Raw genomic sequence first — 22668 nt, forward strand, 5'->3', positions numbered from 1 at the left:
AGTCAAGAAATACCTGGAGTAATAGGCAAATTTGGCCTTGGAATACAGAATGAAACAGGGCAAAGGCTAGCAGTTTTGCCAAGAGAACACACTAGTCATAGCAAACACCCTCTTCCAACAACACAAGACAAGACTCTACACATGGACCAGATGGTCAATACCGAAATCAGATCGATTATATTTTTTCAGCCAAAGATGAAGAAGCTCTATACAGTCAGCAAAAACAAGACCAGGAGCTGACTGTGGCACAGACCATGAACTCCTTATTGCCCAATTCAGACTTAAATTGAAGAAAGTAGGGGAAACGATTAAACCATTCAGGTATGAACTGAATCAAACCCATTCAGGTATTTAGAATGGTTGCTTAGCAGATTCAAAAGCCCTTAAAATGCCATATTATATAAAAGCAATTATACATGATTGCCTAACCCTCTAAAAGGTCATTGATATGTTAGCAAGGTCTTCTGTGCTTAGACCCTCTTTCGTAGTAACTTTTTGCTATGTGGCAACAGAAAACATCACTATTAAGAAAAGTGTACAATGTATACATTACTATCCTGCAAACCTTATAATGATATGGTGACACTTGTAGATAAATAAGGTTACCACTTCATTAATTTTGCTTTGCTTTGAGACATTTAATAGTTGTCAGACTGAAACTGTGAAGTGAAATTCATTTTATGTACAATGCCATATGGCTAACAAGGCAAAAAAGAAAATAGTAATTGGTCTCTTCCTATTTTGTACCATAAGATGAAATCCTAGCAGGAAAAAAGTGTCAGGATTTTAGGTCCTGAAAATCCTTAGTGCTATTTTAATCTCCATAGATATTTTAGTAAAGAATGGTTGCATTTATAGTATCTGGTACACAGAAGATTTTCAATAAATGTTATCACTGAATTGAATGTACTATACAACAATCACAACTCTAAAATGAAGTCTTGACTCATAACAACAATCCTGTACTTGAAATAAAGACTTAATTTAATTTTCTATGAGAACCCTAGGCAGCAAAGTGCTGCAATGAAAAAAGAATGGAAATTTGAGCCCAAAGTGGAGCTCCCATTTCCTAGTTGTAGGTTAAGTGTGTGTATTGCTTAATGTCTCTGAACCTCAGTTTCCTCAACTGTAAAATGCAGGCAATTTGCTACCTATTTTGTAAAATTGCTGGAGGTATTGCTTTAGGGGGGATGAGTAAATTATTAAACTCTCATGTAAAAATCATCATAAAGATAATGTATTTATTTAACCTAACACATATGGACAATTGGCTATTTGAATAATGATTATAAAAAAGGAGCAGGAGATGGTTATGAATTATCTACAAACTCTCAGCTACCAGAGAGTAGAGACTCAGTTTAAATATCTTTATTTAATTCCAGCTCCTATCATAGCAACTGAGCATAGTAGAGGCTCAGTAAACATTTGTTGCATGAGGAAGTTGTCATAAAATATGCCATTGGGGCTAAATATTAACTATAATAGATGGAAAAACACTAGTTGAAAGAGGTGCTTTAACAAAGCAACTGAAAATAACTTTATTGAAAGCAAGTCAATGTTGTCCTTGCCCCCCTTTTGGTGTATATGTATAGGTTGGGCATTTTTTTTAAATGAAATAAGATAATTCTTTCACTCCTAACCAACTAAAATAAAGTGGGTGGTTTGGATTGTCATTTACAATGAATACCAGTGATTGAATTTGTAACATTTGTAACAGCTTAAATTATTTTGAGTGTAAAACAAAATATATTTTCCTATGATACAAGTGACTACTGAAAATTTATTAAACTTTTTCTTGTAAACAATGGGGATTTTGTCACTAATCATGTTTTTCTTTTTTTTCCCTCCCTGTAGTTTCCAGAAATCTCAGAGCCAAGTTTTTAGCCCACTTTTACTAATGGCATGGAACTCTGCGGGCTGCATTTCTGTGTGCTCTTTTCTTTCTGGAGTTATTGTTCCATTATATTTATATTGTTCCTGATATTTTTTTTTCTGATCTATTACAGCTTATTTGTTCTTTTAAGTCACTCTAAATTCTTCTTGCAATGAAATGGGAGATACATATTTCAAAGAAATTAATTTTAAATGAATATGTATTTTTAATGCATAACTTCTTGGAACCATCTTTGTTGCTACTTTTTCTCTTCTCCACCTCTCTGTCATTTCTCTATTCTGCCATTCCTTAGTATGTAATTTATTCAAGGAATAGAACCACTTCTTCATTATGTAAGCAGAGTCAGTGGAGGAACTCACTACGTATATGAAGTAACTGCTTCAATGTAATTTATCTTACATTCTAAACTTCTTCCTTAACCCAAACGCTAAAAGCTATACCCACAAGACAGACACAGGAAGTACTTAAAAGGTCTCAGTGGCATGACGCTTTCATTCATTCAGTGCACATTCATTGAGAACTTACTAAGTACTGTTTTAAGGTACAGTTTTAAGTGCTACTGTAAAAAAGACATAAGATACTGTCTCCTCCTCTCTCAAGGTCCTTATGGTCTTTTAGAAGAGCTAAGATATGTATCTAAATAGCTTTAATGTATATAACAGATTGACCAGTTGAAAAGAGCTATAAAACAGATCAAATGGTAAAAGAGTTATACAAAGGAAACACAACTTCAGCTATGTAAGAGTGATTTTAGGTAGGAAGAATCTTGACAACTGATTAGATGTGAGGTGGCAAAGGAGAGGGAAAGTAAATTTTAAGTCTTGTAATTAGAGCACTGAAGATATTAATAGAGGAAATAAAATGAAAAGCTATATGTGGTTAATTGGAGATGACTGTGGGACAGCCAATTAGAGAGATCAATTAGTAAAAATAATGGATTAGAGTAACTTCCCTGGTGGTCCAGTGATTAAGAATCTGCCTTGCAATGCAGGGGACACCAGTTTGATCCCTAATTAGAGAAGATCCTACATGCTTTGGGGCAACTAAGCCCACAAGCTACAACTACTGAGTCCATGTGGCACAACTACTGAAGCTCACATACTCTAGAGCCTGTGCTCCCCAACAAAAGAAACCACTGCAATGAGAAGCCTGAACACCACAACTAGAGTGGCCCTCTCTTGCCACAACTAGAGAAAGCCCAAGCACAGCAATGAAGATCCAGCACCAAAAACAAATAAATAAAGAAATTATGGATTAGAGCTTAGGAGGGAAATTTTGAGAGTTGTCCATGTAAAGGTGATCATGAAGTCATAGAAGTCAAGATATTATACCATATAGTCAAGGGAGAGGAGGTAGAGAAAGGAGAAGAAGGCCAAGGATGGGTTTCTGGGGAAGATCTGATGAAAGAAGGAAGAAGAGTCTGAGAATTAGAAGCAGCAGTATAGTATAATGAGAAGAAAGAATATCAAGAATACAATGGATCAACAGAGTCACTTATAATCAAATTGGAGTACGATGAAAATGAAACCAAAAAAGAAAGTGAAATTTGCAACTTAGAGGTCAATAAAAGCAGTTTCAGGAGAATGCTGAAACTAAAATCTGGTTTGCAAAGCGTTAAAGAATGTGTGAGTAATGAGGAAATGGCAGCAGTGAGTATGCCTTCCAGCTTCAGGGTTCTTGTAGATGAAGGGAACAAAGAGTGAGATCATAAATCAATAGATTGGTAGGGTTGCTAAGGGAGTCACCTTGAAGATGAAGTTAGACTCTTAATTCTTAAAGATCCAAAGAATCAAAAGTTTGCTCCAAGTAAAGAGAAATTTTTTAATGAAGTAGAGTGTTGAAGGAGTTCACATAGTGAACTCAAATCGTGGTACCTGGACCAAGTAAACTTTGGATAACTATTGAACTTGGAAATGCAAATTATCAGGTCTCACCAATCTTTATTTAAACAGGCCTGCCAACTGATTCTGGTGCACAATAAAATCTTACTTCCACTGCCCATTCTCAGTAGAAGGCAAGGCCACCTGCAGAGAGTAAGAGAATAGCAGTGGGACCTGGAGTATGAAGAGGGTGGGAAAAGTAAGGATTAGATATTGAGGACCATGGTGGCAAAACAATTAGAATTAACTAAAAGGACTGCCTAGCAACAGAAGGAGTCCAGCAAGATAGACACAATATATATGAGATTAAATTGTCCTAGTTTGTGAACTTTAACTAGTGAAGCAGTCAAAATCTAGGGGCAAAGAAAGTGGATGGCAGTTTATCCAAAGTGATCAGTGAAGTGAGGATTAATCAGAGAAGGCAACAACAATTTCAAGGTTTTTTAGCAAGAGCATTGTTGAATCAGCTGACAAGGGACACCAGCCTGGTTTGGAACTGAGGGTGCTAAGGGTAAGGTTCAATGAGAATTGGGGAGTAGGAGATGCAAGAAAGTGATGAGACATTCAGAATTCCAGATGAAACAGTTTCAGGTGATGAGGAGGTTCAAGGAGTGGCCAAAGTCTATGAGAGTTGAAGATGTAGTAGAAATGAAGAAATTAACAGTGATGAAGAACCATGAAGGCAGAGCATGGGAAAGGTCATATGGTGATCTTTCATGGTGGTGAAGTTCTCACAGATGATTCCAGGGCAGAGGTTGGGCAAAAGTGGGAAGAAGCCTGTAAGCCTGCCAGTGAAACTGTTGAAGGATGGAAAGAGTGACTAGAAGATCAATAGTAGTGATAATATGAGCAAAGAGGAGTGGTGTATATGGATTGCAGGGTTTTAAAGAGAGGAAACGGTCGATCACTTAGCTGTATAGAATTGTACTGAGAAAAGAATTAGCAATAGATACATAGAAAACCAAACAAATGAAAAAACTTAGGGAATTATTAACACCAGCAAATAATAGTTGTACTAATAAAAACAGCAAAATAGTACACAAATTGGCTCAGCAGTAAGTGATTTTTTCATAAGCAATAATAGAATAATATAAACATTGAATAATGATTTAGTCCCCCAAATGGGGATTTAACTATATTGAGATGATGAAAGGGATATAAACAGGTAGAGGGGGGATTTATAGAACTAAATCCTTATGTATCAGAATTACCAACAGATAGTATACAATACTGATAAATTAAAAAATAACAGCATAGGTATATTCATACTACTTAGCTATATGAAGGTAAACACCAGAAGGAAAAAAGCTAGGAGTTGAAAATAGTTCTTTGGGGATCAGGCAGGCATGGAAAGAGTTGGGACAGGAAATTTGCTGTTTGTTTTATGCCATTTAATACTATTTGAACTTTTAAGCTATCTATATGCATTGCTTTGATAAAAATTTTTTAAAAAGTAACAATTTTTGTTTGTCACAGAACAAGAGTTCAAAAGGGCACGAAAGCAAGAGGTAACAGGAGACAGACAAGGGTGGTGTTGGAGAAAAAAAATGAGTCCAAAACAGACACCAGTTAAATTTGGGGAAAGGATAGCAGTGAAGAGAATTTTGCACAAAAGACGCTCATTTTCAATAATGAAATGAAGGCAATAAAGATGGAGAAGGACTGGAACCACATGTGACTGAGTGAGGGAACAGGTAGAACTGCTGAGTTTATTGAGCTGCTGCTGCTGCTGCTGCTAAATCGCTTCAGTCGTGTCCGACTCTGTGCGACCCCATAGACGGCAGCCCACCAGGCTCCCCCGTCCCTGGGATTCTCCAGGCAAGAACACTGGAGTGGGTTGCCATTTCCTTCTCCAATGCATGAAAGTGAAAAGGGAAAGTGAAGTCGCTCAGTCGTGTCCGACTCTTAGCGACCCTTTGGAATGCAGCCCACCAGGCTCCTCCGTCCATGGGATTTTTCAGGCAAGAGTACTGGAGTGGGTTGCCATTGCCTTCTCCGTTATTGAGCTAAGCAGCCCAGTTTCCATCATTAGTGAATGACTTATGTTAAATAAATATTGTAACAAGCTTCCTGGACACTTGTCAGAAACAGGAGAGAGAGTGGGATGAATTGAGAAAGTAGCATAAACATATATACACTACCATGTGTAAAACAGATAGCTGGTAAGAAATTGCTGTTTCACACAGGAAGCCCAGCCAGGCGTCTCTGTGATGACCTAGAAGGGTGGGATGGGGGTAGGGGAGGGAGGCTCAAGGTGGGAGGGGGATATAATTATGGCAGAAACCAACATAACATTGTTAAGTAATTTTCCTCCAATTAAAAAATAAATTAAAAAGAGAGTACCTGACACTAAAATCTGTGCAGTCCTGATGTTGACAAAAATTAAATTTTTAAATGATGGAAGAAAGACATCAGAGGTTGGAGAATTTTCCTTTGGCAATAGCACTAAGTGAGCAAGACTCTTCCCTTTACATCTTCCCATGACTCTAAAAGTTTCCTTGGAAGTCTCAAGTCAAGTGCAAAAGAGTTTTGTATGCAATATATATAATTATTTGAATCTTTCCTTAAACATCACCTGTATGACAACTTCTAAAATGAGTTCAGCTGAGCTTTTTCCTGTCACTAACATATGTGGGATTATCTGTTCCTTGCTAATGGCAGGAAAATGATCTCGGCACGTTATTCTTAATGTCCTCGAGAAAGGAAATGTGATCAGTGATGCCCTGAATTTGAAACCAAAATGATGTTTCTAAGGAGAACCATGGAAATCATACAAAAATTAGTTTTATTTGAAATATTTTGAAGCCAGGTTTTTGGACACCTGATTTTTAAAAGTATTTTAATGCTTCTTGGAAGACACTTTAAAGGGGATTTAGCCATGGCAAATAGATGGGGAAACAATGGAAACAGTGAGAGACTTTATATTTTTGGGCTCCAAAATCACTGCAAATAGTGACTGCAGCCATGAATTTAAAAGACACTTGCTCCTTGGAAGAAAAGTATGACAAACCTAGACAGTGTAAAGTAATTAGCCTCCAACTAATAAAAATAAATGGAAAAAAAAATAGACAGTGTAATAAAAAGCAGAAACATTACTTTGCCAACAAAGGTCTGTTTAGTTAAAACTATGGCTTTTCCAGTAGTCACGTATGGATGTGAGAGTTGGACTATAAAGAAAGCTGAGAGCCAAAAAATTGATGCTTTTGAACTGTGATGTTGGAGAAGACTCTTGAGAGTCCCTTGGACAGCCAGCCAGAGATCCAACCAATCCATCCAAAAGGAAATCAGTCCTGAATATTCATTCATTGTAAGGGCTGATGCTGAAGCTGAAGCTCCAGTATTTTGGCCACTTGATGCAAAGAGCTGACTCACTTGAAAAGACCCTGATGCTGGGAAAGACTGAAGGTGGGAGGAGAAGGGAATGACAGAAGATGAGATACTTGGATGGCATCACCGACTCAATGGATATGAGTTTGAGTAAACTCTGGGAGTTGGTGATGGACAGGGAGGCCTGGCATGCTGCAGTCCATGGGGTTGCAAAGAGTCAGACACAACTGAACTGAAAACTATTACAATGGGAACCAATTTCCTATTTTGATGCTTTGAAGGATTTGAGGCCTGAGTTTGAGGAGGGAGGGGTAAAGATTCAAACATTTATTTGAGCATCTACTATATGTTTGGCACTAAGCTGGATACTTTACATATTTTATCTCATTTAATTCTATTGTAGATACACTGCACATTAAGTGTGATTCTCCCTGTTTATAGACATGGAAACTGATGTTCAGTCCAGTTAAAATCAATTACCTAGGATCACGCAGCTCAGCAGAATCAGGTTTTATAAACTCAAATAATTGTATTTAAAGTCTGTGTTCCTTGACCTCTGAATTGCAATTTAACTCTAAACACAAACTAAAAATGGGTCAATCTTTAGTATAAAAAAAAATAGCCTAACTGACATCTGCTGTATTACTCTTCAAAGACTTTCACTCATGTGAAAGACTAACGTGTAAACACCAAAGGTGAGACAACTTATTTTCTGCCCTGCTTTGCCCATGGGATCTGCATAATCAGGTTACCCCATCCTCACTTTGACCAGAAATGGAGCCAATTCTATATAATCCAGATAGGTGAAAATTACCAGCTCTAAGCTTCCCAGGGCTATTCTGTTTTCAGTGGCACTTCAACTTTATCCACATAAAATACTGAAAAACCAGAAAAAAAAATAGTATACAATCTTTCTAAATTCCATATATATGTGTTAGTATACTGTAATGGTCTTTATCTTTCTGGCTTACTTCACTCTGTATAATGAAAAGCCTCCAGCCTTTACCAGAGCTAAATCCAAATATCAGACTGAAGGATGAATAATAAAATAGAAAGTAATATATTAGTTACCTAACTCTGCCCATTTTCTAAACAGACAATATCTGCTTTGGTCAAATATATCATTATTTGCACTAAGCTAAAAAAAGTATATCATAGCATTACCATTGCCTTTGGATAAGATGCTTAATCCTGTGATATTGTTCCCATCTCTGATAATAGTCCCTCACTTCATTCCTACTGTCGTTATCTTAGCTTAAGTTTTAAACTTTGTATGGCAAAAGATCATAATCCATAAAGCAATTATCCTTCAATTAAAATAAATTAATTAATTAAAAACAAAAACAAGTTTTACACTTTGCTGAAATATCTTTTAATAATCTTTCTGCAAATCCTTCTTTGTGGTATTTTTCATGTTGTAGGCTTTATGAAGCACATCAAACATATTTTCATTTAGTCTTTACATCAATTCTGTGAGGTATAACAGAATTTTATGGATGAGGATATTTCTGAGAGATTTAATATTTATTAAGAACCCACAGCTTGAAAAGGACATAGCTGGGACTTGAATTCAGATCTTCCTACCCTGAAGCTAGTCCACTTTCTGTTATAACATCAAAGCCTCTCCAGTGGCAGACTCTTAATCCATTGGCCTACTCATGTTTACATTATTGACCAAAGACTCTCCACACTGCTGACTCAACTTCCAGAAGGAATTCTCAGCAAGCTCTGGAGTCAGGCTAACTATGTATGAATCCTGGCTCTACCACATGCTAGCTATGCAAAGCCTTTGCAAGTAACAACTTCTGTGAACCTCAGTTTTCTTCTCAACAATAAAGGCAATAATGATATCTTCTTCATTCTGATCACTGTGAAAAGAAAACTAATCAATATTTCAATCTATCTTGCACAAAGCTTCTAGAATTAATCTAATCATACCTATCAATATTTTCCTACTTAATAAACTTCAATCATTCTCCATTGCCTGCCAAATAAAGTTCAAAATTTTAAACTTAACCTTCAGAAATTCTCTGGTTGTCCAGTGATTATGATTCCATGTTTTCACAGCTGAAGGCCCAGTTTCAATCCTTGGTCAAGAAACTAAGATTGTGCCATGGCAATGGCCTCATGATCTGGACTTAATATATCATTTTAATCTTACACTCTAGTTCTCTTCATCCCATGTCTCCTTTGTCATACAAACCAAACCACTATTCCTGAAACCCAAAATGTACTTTCCAAAATATATGACTTTTTTCATGTTACTACCTGTTATTAGGATGTCCATGCCATACACCACCATATCACATATGGAAATTCTATTCACTCTTCAATACACAGGTCAATCTCTTCCTCCTCAACAAAGCTTTCCTACATCTTCAAGCTGAAATTAATTTCTTCTATTCCCAAAGCTCATTGCATTTTCCTTTTATAACAGACATACTTTGCTTTGTATACTTTATGTGTTTGCCACTTTCCCCTATTAGACAATAAGCACCTAAGAGAAATGTGGCAATGTCTTACTGATGTTTATATCTTTCATAGTACCTGGTGTGAAGATTTAATGCTTACAAATAATAATTATTACTATAAACTAGTAATTACCATTTGTTAAGTACTTACTGTCAGCACTCAACAATGGTTAAGTGCCTAACATATAAGACATGATTTATTCTTACAATAATCCTGTAAGAAATGGATGATGAATCTTATGATGAGGAAACAGAAGCAAAGCAAAGTAACATATTGAACTGATGAACTTTGACCTACAAAAATGAAAATTTCAAATAATTAACCTAAAAAAATGTCTTTCTAATTGTCATTACTGACCCATTTAAGAAATTCAACAACATCTGGACCATGTTAGAGTAATTCTAAATCCAGTATTTCCATACATGATATGATATTCAGGAAAAAGATAATTTTAGGCTTTATCAGTTGGAAAAAAAAAATGTTTTAAATTCTTCCTGGTTCTTTTTTTTGCTTTTACCAATATTACCAAAGTGCATATCTCAAAGTTTCAGTCTTTAGAAATAACCTCATGCATATTTAATATAAAACAATCATATTCTTATATGGGCAGGGTCCTTTATTTTTTCTTATTCTTTTTATTTTGTCTTTCAGTTGCCTATGAGTTGCCTATGAGAGAGGTCAGTTGAACAAGCTATTTTTTACTGTGAAAAAATATGAAAAAATACAAATGATGATTTATTCCCCATAGTTCCAGTTATTATTGCTAGTTTTCCCAAGGTTCAAGACCATCTTTTTTTCCATTAACACCTGTATAACAGATGTTTACAAGGTTCCAAAGTATTCAGAACATAAATTAGTCACTGATGGTTGCATCCCAACAGATTTCTTCTTAGCAACTAAGTTTTAGTTTCTGTCTTGTTGATGAAACACACAATAAAATGTATGTCTATTATAACCTGAGTTCATATACCAAATTTGCAAACAAAACATAAGTTACTAACTTGTGAAATGTGACCATTACAATCATCTTAGAAATATCAATTCTAATTCATTGTTCACTTAAATATCATATCTCAATGAAATATTTCATGTTGTATAACTGTTGGGCCCATTCAGCTAGAAATTAGGTATTCATTTATCAGTTCCTAACTTCCCTCATAGATTTAATGTATTAATATACCTGAATTATTTTGTGTTCTGAGAAGAGATGGAAAATTTTATTTTAAAAATGCCATAATAAAACACAAATCCCCATGGTATAACCCCTCAATATTTTGATGAAAATTTAATGTGGGTATCTATACAGAAGTGTGAGAAGGGTTTAAGAGATTATTTCAGTTTTTCAAAGAATCAGTCCATTAATCTTACCTGCTCATGTGTATGGTTTGAGCCACCATGGCACAGTTCAATTCCAGTGTTTGTAGAAACTGAATCACTTCCTGTGATGGTTTGGATTTTCTGACTAGAATGGGATTGTTCACAGTGTGGAGAGTGGATGATCTGGGGCTGTTGAACAATGTGATGATGGCACTGAACCTGAGGATAGCATTCCTAAAATACATAAACAAGACAAAAATACTTAGAATAAAAATTATTAATAAAAGAAAATCCGTTAAAAAAATTGAGTGTGTTCTTTCACAAGATCATTTAAGCCCTAAGATTTATAGTTTTAATAAGTGATATATTAGTTTTCCAATTGTTCCATTGGAAAAAAGTTGTACTGAACTCTATTTTCATTTGATCAGGTGGCTGTGACGATCCAAATACTTACCTAAGTTGGTCAGGGAATTGCATGTTCTGATTAAGTTAATATTCCAGTTACACTTAACACTAAAAGTATAATGAATATCAATTTCAATTGATATTTCTTTGATGATTCAATAGGCACTTCAGGATCTAATTGCATAATAATACTATAATACTGAAGATATTGATGGATATAAATTAGAAAATAATATATTGTAGTGACTTTCAATGTCAGAAGCATAATAGAATCACAGTGGGGGCAAATGAAGTACTTATGCTTATGAAAATCAAGCATAAATTAAGAAAAAAGATTGGAAAACAGTAACTGAACCTTCAGATCCAGAAAACAGAGATTCTAACTCTGATTCTACCATTAACTCTGTGATCTTGAGAAACCATATACGCAATTTTATAAGCCTCAGTTCCCTTGTATGTAAAAGGGGAGATAGTATGTACCTCATTGGGTTGCTGTGAGGAGTAAATTAACTAATGTTTGCAAAGTGCCGAGTATAAAGTACGTGGGAATTAACATTTACTATTATCATTCTCAAATTTTATCATTATCATCATCATCATCAACTTAATCATCAACCACCCCATTAATTTTGCAGGCAAAAAAAAAATAACCGTGAGGTCAAGAGAGGTAGGATAACTTACTTATGATGATATAATTAATGGCAAAATTGGGTCTGGAACTTATGACTTCATGCTCAGAGTTCGTTTAGACCATTAGACTGAATTTGCACTGTCTTCAAAGTATTTTGGAACTTGTTTTTAAATTAAATCTTTGTTATCTGTTTGCTTATTTACTGTGATTTTGTTTCTGATAAGTGTTGAGTACAGAATAAGAAAAGATATCTGGTTATTTCAGTTTTGGAGATTTCAGATATGTTTGAATTTTCTATATTATTTTGTTCTATTCTATTTTGGAAACAGATACTTGGAATCCAGTTTTCAAAAAACTTTCACCAAAAGAAAAAATACTCTGCTTGAATCATAATGCTACATTCATGCACATACAATTAACTTTGAGAGTATAAATTCAATGCTCTATTTCCTTTTGACTGTGGAAAGGTGACCTATGTTAATGAAGTAAGGCACTTCAAATTTTAAAAATTTTTATATGAAACAATTTTCAAACTGTATTAATTGAAGAAGCAAGATGCATAAGAATGAATACAGTATACTACTTGTGTATAATATTTTTAATGTACATACATGTATATTTACAAACATGTACAACTGCGTTTAAATACATGCATGGAACAAAAACACTTTAAGAATGACTACTTCTGGGAAGAGGAACTGAGGGAAAAGAGGATCAGGACAGAGAAGATTTTTTGCACCCTATATATTTTCTCTTTTTGCACTCTTTTTCACTCTTTTATATTTTTATGCTTTGAAATTTTTATCATGTATACAAATATCTTTTCATGTATATAAAAATATTTTGGAAAAAAATATGTATTAAGAAACACATTTTACAAGTAGGAACTGCCTTGTTAAACATATAAATAAAGGTCACAGAATCAGTTCATAGAATCATTTTCTCCAAGCTGTTTTCAAATAGAATCTTCTTTACAAATATACTAGCACTAAGTAATATCTCTACAGTTTAGAAGTCTGACTGTATTATCTAGTTTTTGTACAAATTTTTGGTATTAAAATTTTGTTCTTTTATGTTGCAAAATACCTTCATACACTAGATTAGGAAAAGTCAGGGTGATAGTTGGAGAAAACTTTCACCCAGTGAGGAGCTAGTACATACTGAAATAAAATTCCTCCTGGGGAAAAAAAATGTGTCCTTTAAAACACAGATGAGGAAAAACTTTGAAACGAAAATAAAGAAAACAAAACCCATTTCTCAACCATCTTTCCTTATTAATGTATCAGTTGAATCTTGAATGGAATGCTTACAGTCTCTCCATCTGAGATGTCTTGTGGTTTTCCTGAACTTATTTGGCCTGTGAACTACTAACTGGTACCACTGAAGTCTTAGCAGGTTTTCAGTTTTCAGTCCTCATACCTGACTGCTAAAATTATTTTTCCAAAGCAAGATATTCATATTTCTCATACTTTTGCAACATACCACAAGCTGAGTTTTTAATGTATAAAAGTTCAAACATTTACGATTTACCATATATCTTATAATATATTTCTCATCTTTGCATAAGAAAAACATACACAGAGTACAATTTATAGACTTCCCTTGTGGCTCTGATGGTAAAGAATCTGCCTGCAATGCAGGAGACCCAGGTTTGATCCATGTAAATTGGATAATTATCTTGCCACTGGCATTACTTTACCATCCTTCTACTATAAAGACCTCTTTTTTGGACAGGTTCCATCTCCTAAAAGCTAGTCATATTTGAAGTAGTCTCATGATGACATTTTTTTTTAATTAGTCTCATGATGACATTGGCTTCCCTGAGAGCTCAGTTGGTAAAGAATTGCCTGCAATGCAGAAGACTCAGGAAGATCTGCTGGAGAAGGGATAGGCTACCCACTCCAGTATTTTTGGGCTTCCCTTGTGGCTCAGCTGGTAAAGAATTTGCCTGCAATGTGGGAGAACTGTGTTAGATCCCTGGGTTGGGAAGATCCCCTGGAGAAGGGAAAGGCTACCCACTCCAGTATTCTGGCCTGGAGAATTCCATGGACTGTATAGTTCATGGGGTGGCAAGAGTCGAACATGACTGAGTGACTTTCACTTCACTTCATGATGGCATTAAGCAGGTTCATCCAGACTCTAGTTTTATCCAACTCATCCCATTATGTTTCTGTCACTGAGGAAACTAAGCTAGGTCAGAGCAGTTGTATTTTCATATGCATGGTTCATTTTACCTTAGGCGGTCTCCTATGGCAGTTCCAAAACTCCCAAATCATTTAAATCATTAATAAGAATAGTGGACATATAAAAGTAAATAGTCAAGTTAATAGTAATTTAACTATTGCTATTATAGTAACTAGCAGCAATGTTCATTGAAAACATCTTTAATTGTTCCAGATATGTAGCAATAATAATGTACAGGATATTCAATATTTTTTCTAGGGCCAAGATTTAGAAAAGCTGTTTATTCTCTTTGAAACAAGAAGTTGGAAGCAGTGTGCAATGATGTATCTCAAAAATTCCTTACTATTTAGAATTGTCAGGCTTACTGTTTGGGGAGTTCAGTTAGATAAAGGACAGATGTTATAACCTAGTAGCTTAAAAGAAAGTGTCTTTTGAAAAACTGACATTTCATGAAATTTTTCTATTTTGTATCATAATGTACAGAAACTGGAAAATATGTGTTTAATATGTACTATACTAAATCCTTCAGAGTATATCCAATTTTCGACGCAGACCAGGATCTTAAAGATTTGGATGTTTATGATTCTGAGAGCTTACTCTATTTCATTATTACTAGGTATCAAATGAGTAAATAATATATTAGTTCCAATGAACTGGGTAACAGCTGCCCATAAATACTAATAAAAACAAGATATGTTCTCATGCCAAGAAAAATGAAAAAGGAGAATTTAGTATGTTTTAATGTTTCATTTGTATATGAGAAAAAATGATTCTGTGATCAAAATTCGTTTGATAATATTTACTACCTGTTATGGGTTGAATTGTGCCTCCCCTAAAAAAATCGTTTAAGTCCTAACTTAATCATTTATGTACTCCCAGTACTTCAGAATGTGAACTTACTTGGAAACAGGGTCTTTACAGAGGTAATCAAGTTAAAATGAGGTTATTAGAATAAGTCCTAACCAAGCATGACTGGTGTCCTCATGAAAAGGGTAAATTTGAACACAGAGACAAACATGCACAGAGGAAAGACCACGAAGACACACAGGGAAGATGCTATGTGAAAATGGTGAATTAAAATTATGCATTTACAAGCCTGAGGCCACCAGAAACTAGGAGATAGGAAGGGAAGAATTCCTTCCATAGAGGTTTTAGAGGAGGCATGGCCCTTCCAATATGGTTATTTCATAGTTCTGGCCTCTAGAACTGTGAGACAATAAATTTCTGTTGTTTCAAGTCACTCAGATTGTAGTACTTTGCTACCAAAGGCCTAAGAAGCTATTGCACTAACCTAGTTCAAGAGATAAATCCCAGGCTTTGTATGGCTTGACCATGCTTGTACCCATTGAGCAGGTCAATGTGAAACATATACTGGTTTCAGTAACAACTCCGTTTGAAGGATGGAAGGACACAAGGAGGGCGGAGTTCTAAATGCCACAGAGTTACCATCACCCTGCTGTAGTTTTGTACTCTGTACTTGGTCTCAGTTAAGCTTAATGGGATTTCAAAAACCTGACTTCAAGTTTTCATTTTCTAGATCTTTTACAGTATATAGTATTTTGCCCATCTGTTCATAGTGTTAATTTAGAAATTCATTTAATAGTAATTAAGAAAAAATTACAATGTTTTAAATTATTATTTTTGTAAGTCTAGCTTAAAAGAAATGTATAAAACACTGAGATATCTATATTAAGTTCAAATTCTATCATTAATTTTCTCCATGACCGAGCATGTCTTCATTTCAGTTTCTCTTTCAGTAAAATGGGTACAACAATACTTCAAATGAAGAAACGAAAATAAAATTGTTAAGGATGATAGGAAGGGCTGTAAATATAAAGAAGTATTATTATGACTCACAGTGGTCTCACCTGGCACTTGAAAACTGAATGTCATTTAACTCTATTAAAATATTTAATTCAAAAGTATACACTTATAAAATAAACCTTAAAACAAATTTCACATACCTGATCCGTATTTAGCTTCTCTACTTTTCTTATGGTTTTTTCATAAATAACATTATTTCCTGGAAAGAAATGGCCTCCTCTTAGGAATGGCGACAGAGGTTCCTACAAAGACAGTAAAAGTTGCATTTTGCTTTGCAAGTTAGCTTTATGGAGGAAACTGAACTTAAGCAAATATGCATTCTCCAATAAACACCGAGGTAGTGGCAGATGTTAGGAGAAAAGGAAATGACATCCCAATAAGGTTCTGAGAAATATAAGGAAGCAAAAATAAAAATAATATATTTTCTCAAACAGAATAATCTGTATCTCCCACTACATTTTACTAGGACTAACAGTGTTTGGGGGAAATTGGAAAGGGGTGGGAAAGACTTTTTTTTTGTTCCTAAGGCAAAATATAATGTTTCCTATAGAGGTAGACAGGCATGAGGTCAACCACATCTAAACTGGGTTTACTGGAAAGTTTCTTTCGATGTGAAACTATCATTGGAGAAATGCAAAATACACATAATTTGGCACCACTGAGCCTATATTAAAGATTCTTTTTGGAATTCAACCTGGGTCCCTTTGAAATGAAGTGTAGTGTACAATTCTTTCTTATGATTACAATATGTCAGGCAATGAAATAAAGGCTGGTGACATGTCCAAGATCTGAAAGAAACCAGGGAAGGGCTAATAAGAATCAGACCAGGAGTTCAAAATAATTGTAATGTGTACTGTACTCCTCTCTTTTCTTTTGGGTTTTCATGACTTTTCACTTATATGGGGGGGGGGAGTTATTTTGTTACAAACCAAAAATTGCATTCATTTTTTTTTTTTGTAATACAGAGGAACAGTATAGAAGGGGATTGGCTAAACCTATTACCAGTTAGTGTGTTTAGGACCATTTCCAAATCAACAAAATATGATAGCATTTTTGTAGTCAGCTATTTAAAACATTTTTAGAACAATTGAACTAAAATACTAGTTGTTTTGGTTGTTGAGAAGGCAAGGTACTCTTGAACCCAAAATATATATTTCTTGTATTCAAGTTTGAATAAAGAGTGCGCTAACTAAATGTTTCTGAGATACTTTGGTAAAACAAACATATAAGTGATTCATTTTGGCTAATTAATGAATTATTAAATCTAAAAATGGATATATTTTTTTAAATTCCCCTAGGAACTATTTTGTGTTTGTTTTTGTAAAAAAAAAAAAAAATACCTCTTTGGTGATACACATAACACATGTTTACATTCATGTAACACATGTTTCAGAGCTTACTATGCACAATATACTTTGCTAAGTATTCTAAGGAATGACTCAAAGTTAGATTATTACTAGGAGCATTGAATATTGATCAGGGTTCAAACTATAGCCAGCAGCCTATATTTGTAATGGGCTTCCCTGGTGGCTCAGATGGTAAAGAATCTGCCTGCAATGCAGGAGACCCAGATTTGATCTCTGGGTCGGGGATATCCCCTGGAGAAGAAAATGACAACCCACTCCAGCATTCTTGCCTAGAGATTCCCATGGAGCCTGGCAGGCGCAAAGAGTCAGACACAACAGAAGCAACTTAGAATGCATACATGCAAGCTAAAAATGGTATTTCTATTTTAAACAACTATGAATAAAAAGAAAGAAGACCAAGACCCTATATGGGCAACAAAGCCTGGAATACATACTATATGGCCTCTTATAGGAAAAGTTTGCTAATCCCTGGTCTAGATAATATGTGAACACAAATATTTATAATGCAAGATAAAAAGAGACAAGTGACAATAAAAAGTACAGAGAAATAATATGGGATGGAATTCAGGAGAAGAAAAATCAAGTTACATCTGGTAGTATTCAGGGTGGCTACTTGGATCAGGTAGAATTTGAGAGAAGGTTTAGGTGAGCTTTGAATATAAGGAGATGAAAGAAAATGGTATTTGAAATGAAGACAATAAAGTAAGTCAAGACACCAAGGTTTGAAAAGTGTAAATTTGTATGTAGGGGATATACTTGGCAGATGGAACACGGTTCTGCAAACAGTGAGATACCTTTGAATGCTTTTAAACAGGGCTGTGATTTGAACATAAGCCCACTTTAGAAAGAGTAATTGGTAAATGGAAAGAATACAGGTAAGGAAACCAGTAAGAAAATTATCCTACATAATTAAGTACATTAGTTTTCAACCATGACTCCGAGATCTTGTACCTGAGGAATCTACTATATGGCCAACAGTCTCAAAAAAAAAAAAAAAAAAACAGTAAAAGTGGAGACACATGGAGTTTTATGTGCCCCAGGTAAGAATCTAGGTCTGATTCACGTTTGTATCCTCATACGTGTGTGCGTGATAAGCCATTTCAGTCGTGTCCAATTCTCCAGGTAAGAATATTAGAGTGGGTTGCCATGCATGCCCTCTTCCAGGGGATCTTCCCAACTCAGGGATCAAACCTGTGTTTCCTGCATTGTAGGCAAATTCTTTACCTCTGAGCCACAGGGGAAGCCCAAACACACATTAACTTACTGCAAATAACTAGTAAAAAGACTTTTTTACAGCACACAGTTGAAAACACACGTCTGAAACTGGGTGGGGATTTCATGACTACTATTCTAGATTTCAGAATCATATGCGTAGAAGTGGTGGTTAAAACCATGCAATTGCTGAGAAGGCAAAATAATATCAAGGACAGAACTAGACAGATCTTCAGGAGTATGAGAATCATAAGTGAAAAATGCCATATAGTCAAAACAAGAGAAATTTTCAAGAAGCAATAAGGTGAGTGAAAGTATAAATGCTTCAGGGAGGTCAACAGGTAAGAATTACAAAGTAGCTTGGATTTGAACTACTACAAATCTATTGGATTTGATTACTAAAATTAGGGAAAATATCCCTGGTAGCTCAGATGGTAAAGAATCTGCCTACAATGCAGGAGACCTGGGTTCAATCCCTGGGTTGGGAAGATCCCCTGGAGAAGGGAATGGCAACCCACACCAGTATTTTTGCCTGGAGAATTCCATGGACAAAGAAGCCTGGCAGGCTCTTTTCGCAAAGAGTTGGACGTGACTAAGTGACTAACACTTTCACACTTTCACTCTCAAAGTATAATAGAAAAAATTTTGGACTAATAAAACATGTATTCAGTTCTGCCTCTATTACCTACATAGTGTGGAAACTTAGGTAAGTCAGTTACCTTCTCTGAGGCTCAGTCCCTTTTTCATAGGGATAGTAATGCAGGATACTTTTTGCTAAATGAAATAATGTATGCTAAATTACCTTTAATCTGTCATTGCAAAGTACAAATAGCATTGGTTTTGATTAATACAGTAATATTTAAAATACTGAATTTTAAAATAACATGATAATCATGATAGAACTTTTCTAGGATATCAAGTTTAAAAATAGACAAAAGTAAGCTTGTTGAGGGTAGGGACTTTATCCATCTTGAATAACCTATAGTGAATGAACAGATGATTAGATGAAATGGGATGATATGAACTTCTATCTTAAGGATATAAGCATCTACTAAAAGGGGGAAAATTTAGCAAAAGTATAAATTTTCTTCTCTGTGAACTAAAATTTACTCTGAAAGCTGAGCCATTATTATTTTTTAAGAAGACAAATGACTTGGGTGCTAGCAGTGTTGAGTCTCCCTAAACTGTGAGGGCACTTATTTTAAATGACCTACTGAAAGAAAAACTTCTAAATTTATGAAACTATATTTTCACCAAATCAATCACAGTATGTGCATGCGTGCTCAGTCATTTCCGACTCTGTGATCCCATGGACTGTAGCCTGCCAGTCTCTTCTGACCATGGGATTTATCCCAGCAGTGATACTGGAGTGGTTGCCACTTCCTCCTCCAGGGAATCTTGCTGACCCAGGGATCTAATCTGCATCTCCTGCGGCTCCTGCATTGGCAAGCAGATAGATTCTTTACCACTGAGCCACCTGGGAAGTCCCAATCTATCAGAAAAACCAAATATTAATATGAATAAATCACTTTGCATAAGACAGGTCAGCAAAATTAATCAAAAGTCTTGGATTTCTAACAGATGAGTTTTACTGTTTTGGCAGCTTATTTTTTTTCTACCTGTACACTTGAATTGGTGCCAAATCCATCTGAAAAATTAACAGGTGTTTTCAAAGATGGCTGATCTTATAATTTAATTGTTACTTTTAGAACCTCTGAGAATAGTTCTCACATCTAACAAAGTACATAATCTCCAGCATCTACTTTACTGTTCCCAGGCCATGAAACCTTGCTGGAGAACATTTTAAAAAAAGATTTGCTGATGTGGCTCAGTACAAAGTTGCCCAATTTTAAAAGGCTCTCCAACATTCATGGTCATACTTGCATTCACTAAGTTCTCTGTAACTTTGGTTACAAATAATTTTCTTTTCCTTAGTGCCCCATGTTCCTGTTCCTTCATTCTCCTTATACTCTCTGAGAAAACCAAGACAATCTATCTGTTAGGGGAAGCACACTGACTGAAACTGCCCACCCTGGCCAAGCACCATAGTAACCATTTGCATGAGCTGTTTTAAGACAGGAGGTCCTGGTAAGGAACATGTAACTAATAAGCCACCACCAACTGGAAGAGTTTGGGAAAGGTCAATAGAAGACAACACATGTTCGACCAACTCCCAGAATCCTTCTCACTGGCATCCATCTTAGCTGCACCACCAGGAAGGACTCTGAGTTAGAATGATGGGCTAAAGCAACCAGGAAACTAATCCCATCACCATAAAACCCGAGACTGTGAGTCACATGGCAGAGCTGTTCTCTTGGGTTCTCCTGCTCTCCACCTGGGTGCCCTTTCCCCATAAAATCTCTTGCTTTGTCAGCACATGTGTCTCCTCGGACAATTTATTTCCAAGTGTTAGACAAGAGCCCAGTTTCAGGCCCTGGAAGGAGTCCCCCTTCTTGCAACATATCCAGTGAAATTCCTCCATTTTCTGCCCCACTTCAAAATCTAAGTTTCTGCTCCTTCCACTCATTATGTAATAATATATGCCTCTTTTATCTGGAAGTCACTTCTCTATCTGTACCTGGAATCCTATCCACTCTTGACTCTTCCAGAATTGTATCACCTTTCTTCCCTTTCTCTGTTGCATCTTTACTTTTCCTTCCTATTAGCTATTTCTTTCTGTCTATAAATCTCTTGGGTCTCCAAGATTCTATTTACTCCTTTAGCTACCATCCTGTCTCTCTTCCTTTGGCCAATATCCTTTTTAGGAAAGTAACCTCACTTATTATCTTCATTTCCTGATTTAGTCATCCATTATGTTTTGCATCTGGACTTTGCTTCCATATATATACCAAAACTGCTCTCTCAAACATCACCATTACTTTCTTAATGGTCAAACTCTATTTTCAAACCTCACCCTTCTCAGTCCTTTGGTCATTTGAGATGGTTGACCACCCCTTTACTTTATTTGCTTCAATAATTCAGTGTTCACATTCCTCTGACAGCTTCTCTGCCTGTGAAAGTGGCTCCTTCCTTCTGTTCCTTTAGAGTAGACATTTTAGGTTCTGACTTCAACCCTTTCTATTACCCCTCAGCGATCTCACTCATTCCCATGGCTATGAAGGTAACTTTAAGAGGAATAACTCCTATGTCTCTATCACAAATGTGACCTTTCTCAAGTCCCTTTTTAACTGCCTGGTGGGCATCTTCCCTGGCATGCACCTCAAATGCTACTGGTCCAAACAGAGCTGGCAATCTCCTCCTTTTCCAAACCAGCTTTTCCTCTCCCCTACTTCTTACTTTTTAGTTGGGCTACGATGTTCCCAGTGTCTCAAACTGAAAAACTTGTCATATTTGACTTTCTTCTTTTAATCCCAAATCCAATATCAGTTATCAAAATTTGTCAAAACTACCCTGAGGATAACTATCAGAAAAGATAGAGATATTTAGTCAGAAGGCCTAAGCAAGTCACATTTACTTAAGCTTTTGTTTCCATACTAGTAAAATGATACTAATAATAATGTTAATTGTAATAATTCCTTAAATACCACAATAAATCCTTCTCTGATTTCCCCCAAATATTACCTCCAAACTCTGAACTTCAATAAGACATCATTTGTATTTCTCTCATGGAATCTATCATACACCCCACCATATATTTTATGAAGTTGTATGTAGACATATCTTAATCCCTTTCTGGGAGGAAATGTAAGCTCCTTTGCTTCAGAAACCATGTTTTATTTCCTTGTATTTTCCAATTTGAGGTCTGTATAGACCTTTCCCACAGTAGGAGCTCTGCAAGTGGAAAATTAATTAAATTGATTAACATCAATTGGATTCTATCTACTGATGGAACAAACATATTTCCCCATTTCTGAGTCATGTTATATACCAGAATGGATAAATCACTTGACTAAAATGACAAGAAATGGAAAATAAGAAAGATCAGGTACAATCAAGAATAAAAAGGCTGAACAGAATTAAAAGGAAATCATGAGACAAGTGATTGATATCAGTTTAATTACAGGGAGAAGAAGTAAAGATTAGACAAACTGGAAGGTGAAAGAGAATGAAGTTGCCATTTAAGAGGTTCAGATCATTATAAATATTGTAATTAAGCCAGAATCTTCTCCTGAGGGAATTTAAAAGAACAAACAA

General features: G+C 35.5%; 1 protein-coding gene across 1 annotated transcript in view; it reads right to left on the minus strand.

Moving 5' to 3' along the window:
• Positions 1 to 22668, minus strand: part of POF1B (POF1B actin binding protein) — an 87529-nt gene that overhangs the window by 35314 nt on the left and 29547 nt on the right. The window contains exons 5-6 of the mRNA XM_020902159.2: positions 16075 to 16176; positions 10942 to 11124 (exon numbers count right to left, since the gene is read on the minus strand). Coding sequence (XP_020757818.2) covers positions 10942 to 11124; positions 16075 to 16176 — 285 coding nt within the window. The remainder of the gene's footprint in view (positions 1 to 10941; positions 11125 to 16074; positions 16177 to 22668) is intronic.

Source organism: Odocoileus virginianus, chromosome X, assembly GCF_023699985.2.
Source record: "Odocoileus virginianus isolate 20LAN1187 ecotype Illinois chromosome X, Ovbor_1.2, whole genome shotgun sequence".
Taxonomy (NCBI): Eukaryota; Metazoa; Chordata; class Mammalia; order Artiodactyla; family Cervidae; genus Odocoileus; species Odocoileus virginianus.